Raw genomic sequence first — 12,830 nt, 5'->3', positions numbered from 1 at the left:
ATTCAGCAGCAAATGACACACAGCGGGGAACAAAATGAAACAATTGCAGTATTTATCCGAAAGCACTCTATACTTGTGGGTGGGGGGGAAACCAGGGCCTGTTGCTGACCTGCTGGCAAGACTGCTGTTCCGCTGAATTCCAAATCAACATTGCTATAGTTACGTGTCTTTCAGTTATTAAATGCAGAGGGATAGGCTCGTATTCATGTGTTGGGCATTTCAACTAGCAGGAAGTAAATGGAAAATGGCTCTTTATCGCAAAAACAAAACACAACCCATTAAAAAAAAAGACAAAGCAAACAAATATATTGCAGCATATATTGCAGTCCATGCACTAGAATGCACTTCCATCAGATACAAAGCTGTCAAAGGAAGATGCACACACCCTGCCTGCCCCCCGGCCCAAATATACATATATATTTCACTACTTTAGGTATAACTAACTGAAGTATATGTAACTGAAATAATGACATATCCTCCCTTTGTTTATTCCGGCCTCTATGGCCCTCTCCTTTCCCTCAGGTTTCCTTTGTGTCTATTTTTAGATTGTAATCCCCTCAGGGTAGCGACCTGTCAAAGCTATTCTTTGCAAAGTGCCATCTTCATAGATGGCGCTGTACAAATAAACACATACACAAATTGACAGAGAGAGAGAAGGAGGCACAGTGAAATTTGTAAATGGGCTAAAAAAACAAGGCAGAGTCCAAATGCATACAAGGTAACAACAGATTGATCCATTCCTAAACAGTCACTATGGTGACTAAGATAAGCTGTGCTTATTGTACTACCTGCACTATGCTAATTTGACATCTCTAGTGGTGAAGACACTCAGAATCCCAAGCGGGAGAAGCTGGTCTACTAGAGCAAATGGGGTGCTGTCCCACTAAACTCAGCTGGCCTCACCTATCTACCTTCTTCCTTACAAGCAGCTCAGAGGGTGGCTGTCAGGGACTGGCTGCATGAGGAATGGTAGTGGGCACTGCTGGCCCAAGAGCCCCCCAGGGATGAAACAGAAGAAGACGACCTAGACCCAGGACAGTGATGGTAGGACACAGGGGACCAGTTCGCAGAAGGGACAAGCTGGGAGATGCTAGATGCAGGAGGGCTGAGTGATCAGGGAGGGAGGGGGCGTCAGAAGAAGGAGGCCCTTTCAGGGCAGGGTTCGAGGCAGAGAGTCTCAGTGTGAGTGCCGACTCAGACAGGGAGGGGTCAGAGGTTGCCCCTGCTGCTCAGGAGCTGGACAGTCCCAGTCCTGCTGGCTCTCCTCCCCCTCCGCTCGAGGAGAGTCCAGGACATTGCTGAGCAACGGGCCAAGCAGGACAGGTGCAGAGAAGTCCACCCCCTCGCCGCAGTCTACGGCTGCTTGGGAGGGATCAGGAGTGAGAGGCTAGAGGGGGGAGGCTGAGTCAGTGGTCAGTTCCAGCAACGTCTTCAAGCTAGGTGAGATGAGCCACAGGGACTCTGCTGTGTTGTTTACTTTCTGCGAATAAAAGCTAATTGCATTCCATGTCTCAAGTTCTTTCCTGCTCTATTAATGATTTGTATTCGCCTGACAGCTCCTTGACTGCCTATCAGTTTCTTCCTCCCACAGCCTCAGTGTTGCCCTTGTAGAATTCAGCAGGGAAGACGATGGGGTCAAAACTAGAATGGGCACCATGTAGGAGATTATGCTCTAAGGAAGGCTAATATTGTGTGAGTTAAAAATGAAACATACAGTGGTACCTCTAGTTATCAACTTAATTTGTTCTGTTCTTAACTAGAGGCGTGCTTTTGCTAATGGGGCCTCTTGCTGCTGCTGCGCCGCCGGCACACAATTTCCGTTCTCATCCTGGGGCAAAGTTCTCAAGCAGAGGTACTACTTCGGATTAGCGGAGTTTGTAACCTCAAGAATCTGTAACCTGAGGCATTTGTAACTCGAGGTACCACTGTACACTTATCAGATTCATTATCAAAATTGGGCGGTTTGATGCGTGCGTGTGCTAGATAAGTTATATTGCTCCATTCTCTTAGTTAGAAGCTATTGAAACTCATAAACACAAATGGATAGGAGACTTGACAGGAAATGGCAAGCCTATCTCTGAGGTTTAATAAAAATGAAAGCATTCAAAGATTAAAGCTATTTCCATGCAAAATAATATTATGCTAATTGAATCTTTGCACACCTAGTCTCTCCTAAGGCACGGAAAACATTTATTTGTCATTAAGCCTAAGTATAATCAAACTGAAAGAGAAGTTGTTGCAAGATTGCTCTCTCTCCCCGCCTCAAGAAGTTATTACCATGTTGACGTAGGAGACCACCAAAAGTACTATCTAAAGAACAGCAATACCTGTAAGACATCTTTCCCTACTGCTCTGGGGAGCTTCCAGATCCACTATCCTTGCTGCCACGCACCAGCATATGCAACATTACTGGTAAGTATGGTCACTGCATACAAACAATCATGAAGAAGCCAATTGGTTGTACTGAACATCACATGCCTCGCAAGACAAAAAACGCGCAAGACAAAACAGTTTTCCGTTTTTTGAGTCATTCCGCAAGACGAATTTCCCTATGGGCTTGCTTCGCAAGACAAAACGTCTTGCGAGTTCTTGCGAGTTTGTTTCCTTTTTCTTAAAGCCGCTAAGCCGCTAATAGCCGCTAAGCCGTTAATAGCCGCTAAGCCGCTAATAGCCACTAAGCCGCTAAGCCGCTAATAGCCGTGCTTCGCAAGACGAAAAAACCGCAAGACGAAGAGACTCGCGGAACCGATTAATTTCGTCTTGCGAGGCACCACTGTACTTGTGCAATGGAGCTTCCCTTTCTTCTCTTCCCTCTTAAGCCCCTTCAGCTCCCAAATCTGCTCCAGAGAGTCCCCCCCCCAACATTATAGAGCAGATCAGAGGACATGGAGAGCTTCCTGGGGAATGAGAAGAAGTGCCATTGTGCATGTTCCAGTGGTACATAAAATACAGTTGGAAATAACCCAGTGCAGGTCCTGCCATGTTTCTTTTTGTGCCAAATAGACATCCATGTGCTCTGTGACTGCATATAAAGAGCATCATAGTGAGTTCACGCATGCATTTGTCAGTGACGGCAGCATCAAGCAATGACTTTTGAAGACCACAACCAGCCATTTCGTATCAACCACTGTCCCCCCAAAACACAATGTTTTTATACAGCATTAACTTAAACATTTTTCTGTGAACCATTAACCAATGAGCAATCAAAATGCTGTGGAAGTGTGAGTGAACTAGCAAATCAAGGCACAGGCCATCCTTCTTGGCAATTTAGCAATGAGTGCAGTAGAAAGCTTTCAGATCAGTTACTGTATCCTGTTGCCACAATCCTCAAGGAAGGAAGAGAAAATATACCCAACAGATGTGCTATGTTGTCTTCATAACCTTCCTGAATCCAAAGGGTTTAATCTGCATTCACTCCCTCTATATATAAACCTCAAGGCATGCATTTCCTTTGTACTCACCTCCAAAGTAAGAGCCATCTGTCAACTTCATCTCTTTACTGGATTTAGTGATAACACCGGCAACCCCATGTTGAATGAAATACATCTTTTTCCCCACAGCCCCTTCTCGGATGATGTAATCTCCAGGCTGGAACACCTCAAACCGCAGCTTGCTAAGCATAGCCGTTACAAAATTTGGGTCAGCATTTGCAAAGAGAGGCATTGTGGCGACAAGCTTCCGGCAGTTAAAGTTGACAATCTCCTAAAAATGGGAGGAAAAATAATTGGGGTCATCACAAAGGAATGTTCAGATGGAAGGAAATTAAATGGAAAAGTGAGAAAGACACAGAATCATGTGGCAAGATCGAGAGGCAATCTAGTTCAGACATCTAGCACCACAAAACTATATACACACAGCTACTTGACTGGCAAGGAAGAAGTTGAAGTTAAAAACACAACGATTCATTAGGAGTGTCTTCTGTGTACACCCAACAGAAGCGAGTGGCAGCTGTGTTAGGAGCAAATATGTGCTTTTGTGCATGCCTTGTTGATTCAGATTTGCCCAAAAGTACTTCCTGGACTGTGTATGTGCAGGCGCACTTATTTCAATGCAGCAACTTTACCAATGAAAATCTTTTCAAAAAAACAATTGCCAATCCAAACAAGCAAGTTGTCCAGAAAAAAGGCAGGAGGACCAACAGGATTTTGTCACCTCTGCAAACTCTCACTCTCTTTTAAAAAACTGCATCAAACAAGCAGCAAATATTACCTTAGCAATTACCACTGTGTGGATAGAAGATAGAAGCAGTCTGGGGAGTGATTAAATTATGATGATGGCTGCATCCCACAAGCTGGTTAAGTGGGAGCAGTGGGACTTCAGTCAATTTAGTCCTTTTGCCTACAGAACAGAGCTAAAAAGGCATAGTGGTATGAAAGGGAAAATCAGAACAGGAATCAAGTCATTCTAAGCCCAAAATGCATGGAGTTGAGGACATGGAGTTGCCAACAAGGGACGAGGCATGCCACTCATCCTGAGGACATCTACAATGGAAAATGAAGACAAAACAAATTGTTCCAAATAATGCTTCTTTCACAACCCTGCTGCTTGGATAAGGAAGGTCAAGGATAATGTGTTCGTCATGATTCTGCAAACCACAGGATGTGGCAGTGGATGCCAGTTTCCTGAGACTCCCAGATTTCATTTTTAAAATAAAAGGACATGCTATAAAGGGTACACGGAATTTCTGGTGACAGCACAGAAACCAGAGGAACTGCTGAATGTGTGGATTTCTAATAGTTTCAGGTTGGGAATCTTCATTCCTTCATTCCATTTTGGGGCACTTCCAGACTGCCAGTTTTTTTGTGGGAGTGATTCAAGCACATACCCAGAAATCAAAGTTTGTGGAATTGAAGTGGATTAATGCAGTCTGCTGCCCCAGGACAACAAATCCACATTAAAAGGAAAAAGGAAACAGACTTTTTTTGCAGGTAGGAAAGTGATAGAGAAATACACCCAAAAATATGGAATCCATGAATTATTAAAAATCCCCATGCAAACTATTGCTGCTGCTAACAAATCAGATTGAATTGATGGCTACTAGCCATGATGACTATGTCCTGCCTCCACAGTGAGAGGCAGCAATGCTACTGAATGCCATTTGCTGGAAACCACAGGAGGGGAGAGTGTTCTTGTGCGCAAATCCTACTTGCATGTTTCCCATAGCATCTAGCTGACCACTGTGAGAACAGAACGCTGGGCTAGAGGGGCCTTTGACCTGATCCAACAGTTTCTTCTTATGTTCTTCTGTCCTCAGAACTCTCCCAAGACCACAGCCCTCACCAGCCCTGCTCCTGTACTTCAGGAGATTTTGCCTGTGTCCTTCAGCCTTATGAATGTCTCTTGTTTGCTTTGGTGGTGGGTGGAGAGGTGTGTATACGTGGACGGTAGAAGCCTCTGCCTTCTGTATGAATGGAATGTAGCCTACCGTACAAAGGTAAGAGTCATACAATCATATAATTGTAGAGTTGGAAGGGACCCTGGCAAGCATCTAATCCAACCCCCTGCAAATGTGGGACTATGCAACTGTCCCATACAGGGGTCAAACCTGCAAGATTGGCATTTTCAGCACCACACTCTAACCCACGTTCTCTCAAACTCGGCCCTCCAGATGTTTTGAGACTACAATTCCCATCATCCCTGACCACTGGTCTTGCTAGCTAGGGATCATGGGAGTTGTAGGCCAAAAAACATCTGGAGGGCTGAGTTTGAGGAAGCCTGCCCACTTTGGCCTTTGTTTCCCCACCACCACCACTGGTTTGTGGCCCTGGAAGTTTGCCTAAGAGGCAATGTGGCCTGGCTCCATCTCCTTAAGTAACTCATGTGGCTAGGGAATCTTAAAAAGAACATTCAAATGACTCAAAGCCAAGGCTGGCTAATTTACGGGCCTATTACAGCCTGACATGTCTTTTGTGGTGAAGAGCATTTCAATTACGTTTATCTCACCTAACTTATAAATTAATTATGAGCCGAAGATCATTTCTGCAAGAAATAAGACTCCTCTGCCTTCGCCAAGAAGCGGTTTGAATTATTCTGAAACACGCCTGCATGTTAATCACCACTTCTGCGATTCTACCAAAGTTGATTTTTATAGTGCTTGAGCAGTCTTCGAGAGCCGGACACGAGGTCTAATCTCTTCAAGCCAGTGACTCAGATGCTACATATCGGCCAGGATGACAAAGTGCCACCACCTGGCTGTGGAAGGGGGACATCAGGTCTCCTGGTGTCAGCCAAGGTGGAATGATGGCAAACCGTGCGAACTTACTGCCCAAGGGGGGCAATGCAAAAAATGTTGTAAGTGTCAAGGCACAGTGCACTTAATACTTTGGAGCTAGACAGATAAACACTGCATTCAAATAGAGTTAAACAAAATGATTGAAGCTGCCACCCTGAGCTCCTTTGTGCACAGTGGAAGTCCATTCTGGTATTATTTCCTCCACTAATCAAATTGTTAAAATGTGTGCACTAGAGCAATATCAACACACAGGGGGTCTTGACCTGGAAATCTGGAAATTCTGAAAATCTGAAATTCTGATAATCTGAAAATCTGGCAGGACTGTCCAGTTCTGGCCAAAGGAAGGAATGGCAAGGAGGCCAGCAAGAAAGCAGGCCCGAATAAGTCAGATGACACACGCTGACTTCTCTAAAAGCTTTTGGGTCACCCTTCCTCATGTGCATAGTGTCACCCTGACTTTGGAAACCCTTCCCTTATAGTAGATGTGGGGAACATCAGGCCCAGGGGGCAAAGGTGGCCCTCCAAGCTTCTCTCTCTGGCCCTCAGTGTTCTCCTGATGCCCTACTTTCTCTCTTGCCTCTCCCTTCTCCCAAGCCACATCCGTCACTAGCCCTGATTCACACACCTCCTTTTTGTCTGGTTGGGATGTGTCTGTGAACACTTCCAACTCTGTGATGCTGATAGTGCCTCTTTCTTGCCTTGAAGGAGGATGGGGAGGGGGAAGAGTCCAGGTAGAAACTAACCAGCTGTGTAAAGTTGAACTGTGTAAAAAAAGTTATTAGGAATTATGTTGCTGCTGCAGATGAGAAGCCCAGGTTGTGCTTCCTGGGTATTTTTAATGATGCTGCTTGTTTGTTTGCTTTTATAAAGCTGTGCTGAATCCGGTTTCATATTGTTATCTTTGTTGCTGTTGCTCTTTTATTGCCGCACAATCTGCCCTGGGATCGTGTAATGAGGGACAACCTAGAAATCGTCTTGTCCATCAATGAATAAAATATATGAGCAACTGGGAGAGTTGCTCTTGCTGGGTACAGCTAGCATATGATACATAAATAAGTGAAATCACCATTAAGAAAGAACTTCTGGGCATGATGGGAGTACCACAGGGCACTGGAGAAGACAACGGTGGGGGCTTGTGCATTTTTCAGTTCTCTACTTTTGAAATGGATAATATATTCTACTGCTTGAAAGCTAAACGTATGTTCTGCCAAAACAATACCAAGACAAAGGAAACTTGGGGACAGCTTGACCTTAGCCACACCCAAAATGGGCTAGCAAAACCGAATCTTAACTAAATCCACCCCCTGCCCCACCCTTTGCTTTGCTCTGTGTTCTTAGGAATACTCACATAAGATGAGAGGTTTTTATAACAAATCTCTTTTTACAGTGCACGAAAGGTTGAAAGCAGGGAGGTTATATCCCAAATACCAATTATGTTCTCTGAAAATGAAGTGTCCCAATGTTCTATATTCTACAAGGAGACGTGATCTGTATCTATTTTCAGCCAACGTCTTCTCACACTACAATCTAAAAATAGGCCGGCTCTGAACTTTAAATAATGGCTCAGAAAGGGTATTAACCTCTTTCTCACAAGTTGGGTTTGCTGTGCTGCTATAGCTCTGTCACAACTTGCATTGTAGAACTGCAGCTGTCTCCTACCTTGAAAAAGCAACCGGGCTATAATTTTCTGGGGCTGATCTGATCTGATCCGCAGAGCTACAATGGAGCATGCAATGGCATGCAATGGGAGATGCTGAAGTATCCAGTGTAAGGTGTCCAGAATAGGTCTGCCCTACAATGCTATGTATTAAGGCTTTGTCATGGTGATGCAGAAATAATACCATCCAACTTCTAGTGTGTCACTTCTTAAGGATGGGGAGAAATTTGATTCAGTTCACATTTGATTTGCACTTTCCAAAACAAAGCGGGAATGAAATACAGCCATCTTTTGAAATCCATTCTTATCTGAATTCTGCCGTGTAATTCTCTAGCCAAGTAATTACATAAATGCGTACATTGGGGTAAAGCGCTCATAAACACGCATATATTATTGAAAATTAAATACATAAATGCATTATTTTGGGGGGAACTGCTCTGCAAAAAAAAAAAAGGTGCCGTTTTGGCAAAATTTGGCAAAATTTACAAGATAAAGCTACACTACACTAAAATTCTGATGAATTCTCATGAGGACTTTTAAAAAAATCACAGCTGACTTGGAAATGTGGAGAACTGAAGGATAGAAAATTGAGAAACCCAAATTGACCAATTTAAACTTCCATAGTCACATCTAACTGTTGATAAGGCAGACTGGATTTTGATCAAAGTGTTACTTTCCTATTACTTGGACATGCAGAGAATTGAAGTACTGCTTAGAAAACAGAACTCTGCTGGATCTCAGACCCAAGGTGCATCCAGCCCTCAACCCATTTCCCTTGAAGATGGTTTGGAGGCTGCAGCTGGTGCAGAACGACTCTGCTCAGTTATTGAGTGAGTTATTTCCCATGATCTGGGTGCCTATTTGCTATGGAGTCTACTTTAATATACTTGTTTTGTCTTTGTTGTTGTTGTTTAGTTGTTTAGTCATGTAGTCGTGTCCGACTCTTCGTGACCCAATGGACCAGAGCATGCCAGGCACTCCTGTCTTCCACTGCCTCCCGCAGTTTGGTCAAACTCATGTTAGTAGCTTCGAGAACACTGTCCAACCATCTCATCCTCTGTCGTTTCCCAACATCAGGGTCTTTTCCAGGGAGTCTTCTCTTCTCATGAGGTGGCCAAAGTATTGGAGTCTCAGGATCTGTCCTTCCAGTGAGCACTCAGGGCTGATTTCCTTAAGAATGGATAGGTTTGATCTTCTTGCAGTCCATGGGACTCTCATGGGTCTGCATGTCTTATACAGCCCTAAATGGTTTGGGATCCAAGGACCCAACTGAGTGCCTCTCCTAATATGTGTCAGCCTGGCAGAAAGGATCTGTGGAGGAGGCCCTCCTTATAATCGCACACCTGAGAAGTGTGCAGGGGGTGGGGACCCAATGTAGCACCTTCTCAGACGTAGTGGAACTCCCTGATTCTGAAGGTCCATTAGGCTTCTTCCTGATATTGGGTCTATAGGCTGCTTAAGAGACACCTTTTCATTCAAGCCTTTGAGTGCTTGTGGGAACAGCCTGATTTGGTCAACAGTCTGTAAGGAGTATTTTCTTCCTGCTGTTGGTTTCCGTTTTCTGTATTTCAAATGTTATTTATATATTTTTGTAAGCCACTCTGAGATTTTGTTATGGAGAGCCATATAGAAATGAGGAAATAAATAAATTTTTCGTTGATATAAATTGGCTTAAATCCAATTTATAGCAACGAAAAATTTATTTATTTCCTCATTTCTATATGGCTCTCCATAACAAAATCTTTAAATGATGATGATCATTTATTAAATTTCTATATTGCCCCTCATCTGAGGATCACTGGGCGGTTTACAATATAAGAACACAAAAATACACAACATTTTAACAAACTAAAACAATATCCACCCCAATTTAAAAGGCCATAGATTGTTTGATAAACCTAGGAGAAGAGGAATGTTTTTGCCTGGCAATGTATTATGGACCAGGTTAAGTTTCATTTGGAAAGGGAGATTTAGGATCTGAAGACCTTTTGTAAGCAATATGTGTAGCTGAAATGGTTTGGTGCTATAATGGCCAGATGCGATGGGGTGTGGGGGTGTGGAAGAGATCTGTTGCCTTCAAGACGGTTGAAGTGTCACTCAGAGAGACCTTTATATTTATTTTAAATGTGTAAAATAGTTACAAGGCAGACTCAAACAATCTGGGCAAACAATTATTTAAAACCCCCCAAACAGGTTACATCTTTCCCCACGTTTCTGATTAGAGGGACAATTCCACCAATAACTTAATGGATTATACTGTAGTGTTGTGTACTATGCAATAACTATCTTATTATCCGTAGGAACAGTGGCACACACGGTTCCCTGCACAGCTTTGAAGTTTCTTCTTCAGCCCCATGAAACAAACTAATGGAACCAATTATAACCTGGGTAATAGTCAGGCACAAAAATCTTTCATCATATTCAAAGTGTCAAGACTTTCTGTTCATTTTTTGTTTTACAGGAACTTGGAGCTGCTTTAAGGAACTGCAAAGAACACTTCTGCGACCGATGCCATCCCACTGCATTACTTGTTATTATCTGCAAGAAGCAAGTAATGATGCCCACGAAACCCCTGTGAGCAAGGTCAGTTAGTAGAATGCTATTCTCCAGACAGTTTAACAATAAGGCACATCGCCAGAGAGAGTTCCTGGCATTTTTTATCCTAGCATTCATGAGTCTGGAAATCTTATCACTTGGCAATGGGGCACTAGTCTCTTATTGTCCCAGTGTTATTTTTTCATGTTCCTCAGAACACAGTTGCTTCCTCCTCCTTGGCTTTCCCCCTTAATTAAAAACAACAACACACACAAACCTATGGGATTAGCTGTGTGTGATGCTAAATGTGCCACTGCTAATCACATCTGGGTTTGGGTTTCTTTTTTAGAAGGGAGTGAGGAATCTCAGGACCAGTCATGGCCCTCAAGTAATCTCCCAAGACTTCACATCCTGCCTGGACTACATGCCCCGCGGGCTTCACTTCGCACCAATCTTGAATGTTTTTGCCTAGCTGGAATGAATCCTTTGAATGCCTGTTGGTGGCACAAAAGATGGAGATTGGTCTCTCTGTGTGTGTCACCTAATGTACAAAGGGAACATTCACATCTGCTCCCAACATCGCCAGCCCAGAAGGGAATATATGAAATAAAAATCTGCTTTTATTTTATTTTATTTATTTTTGTCCATCAATCCTTTCATTAGCATTAGCATTTATTTAGCCGCAATTCTTGGTATGGCATTTTCAGTCAATGCTTGGCTCCGCACATCTGCTGGTACTGAGCCACTCGCAGTTCATTCAACTGCTTCCAACTTGTCAGCATGACCAAGCCAGTTGCTTCTGGGCTCAAATAATAACCTGGGTGTCTCAAACATCCTTTTTTTGTTTCGTTTTTCTCCAACATATTGTGCAGTTTTCCTCATTTTGGGATAGAAAACAGATTGTTTTTCATCCCCATCCTGTTAAACATCATTGATGGCATATGGAAATTTTAAATTTAGGGAGACATTTGTGCCAGCATTTGTAGGTTGAATTGTTGTTGTGGCTGCTGTTGCTGTTGCTGTTGTTGTTGTTACCCCACCCACCACCCTTCACCAGAAAATTTCAGGTCAGGTCACAGTGATGTAAAATACATTATTTAAACAGTTTTAAACAAACTATTCTAAAGTCAGTTCAAGTCCCAATGATTTCAAAGATAACTGAAGGCAACTGGTTTTGGGGGTCTACGCAAACTTTTTCATTTAAAAAACAACAACCTGATGAGGAAATCCAAACTCCTCTTCCTCCTCCTCCTGTGACACTCTCACTTCCAAGACTGTAGCTTTTCTTCCTGCTTCTAGCTCACAACACAGAACTCTCAACTCAGGCCTTTGTCTCTCTAACTACCAGCTAGTCGAGGGAGAGGGACCCAGTCATTTGTCCTCTGGCACCAAACCGCTTCCTTTATTCCTTTAATGGCCCATTACCTAGGCTATCACATCACCAGGGAGCTAGCCCTGTTATTTAAGGCTTAGAAGCGGGGCCCAGGGATACAGCCTACCCACCCAAACTCATAACACTATAATAGCACACTATCTTAAGAAGCTTTGGGGAGACCCCAGACTGATAGATAAGGAACAGCCCTGTGGAACAGCCTTGTTTGGTGGGAGCTGTTCTTTAAAGGGGGAGACTAGGCTGAACAGAGCCTCTGTGTTGGCCAGGAACACCCTTCCCTCAGATGGCATGGGGCTTAGGGGGCCTAGGAGGTGGATATCACACTCCTCATCTGCTATTTGTGAGAAAGCGTGTTCTCACTAAAAGAGAGCACGTGTTGCGGATGGGGCCGAACAAAACTCCACTTGGTTGCCAGGCAGTATTAGATTCAAGGGGCCTGGAGCAGATTGGAGGATGGTGTTACTGGGGTAAATTTGATGTTGCCAATTTAGGGGTGGGATCAGTGGTTATTTAAGCAAGGTCCACAGCTTTCTCTTTCTCTTTCGCTGTGGACATCGGATCTCCCGCCCGCCCTCCCTTGCTTGGGCTTGCGCCTTGACCTTGCTCTGCCTGTCATGGGGTCGTTCGCCTTGGTGCGGGGGCCCAGTAGGAATTTTTCCAATTGGCTGATTAGTGTGTGCCTTTTGGGTTTTGCCTACTGCTTAGCAAATCGTCACAACTTGTAAGGTTGGCGGTTAGGCATTGGTTAAATTGGTTGGTGGAGGGGTATGGATTGGCTGTGCCTGCCCCTCCAATGCTGCTGCTGATGGGTATTCCGTTAAAGGAATTCTGGGGCTTACCATCCCTTCGTCCAAACCCTTGGAGCAGGGTGCGGGCCGTGTAAGTTCTCAAGGAACAAGCAGGGAATAGCTGAGGGTCTGTGTCGCAGTCCCAGCTGTCCCTGGTCTTGTTCCTCCACACGCTGACTCACGGGAGTCAGCGCTGTCCCCAAGGCGGGGGGGACAGATAGTCAT

The 12,830-nt window shown here is 44.1% G+C and overlaps 1 protein-coding gene across 1 annotated transcript in view; it reads right to left on the bottom strand.

Moving 5' to 3' along the window:
- Nucleotides 1-12,830, bottom strand: part of HCN1 (hyperpolarization activated cyclic nucleotide gated potassium channel 1) — a 182,826-nt gene that overhangs the window by 25,872 nt on the left and 144,124 nt on the right. The window contains exon 6 of the mRNA XM_083465833.1: nucleotides 3,462-3,702. Within this exon, the coding sequence (XP_083321959.1) occupies nucleotides 3,462-3,702 (241 nt within the window). The remainder of the gene's footprint in view (nucleotides 1-3,461; nucleotides 3,703-12,830) is intronic.

This window comes from Podarcis liolepis, assembly GCF_965112155.1.
Source record: "Podarcis liolepis genome assembly, chromosome: 11".
NCBI classification, from domain to species: domain Eukaryota; kingdom Metazoa; phylum Chordata; class Lepidosauria; order Squamata; family Lacertidae; genus Podarcis; species Podarcis liolepis.
Note: the sequence above shows the minus strand (reverse complement) of the source record. Positions and strands in the feature narration are given on the sequence as shown.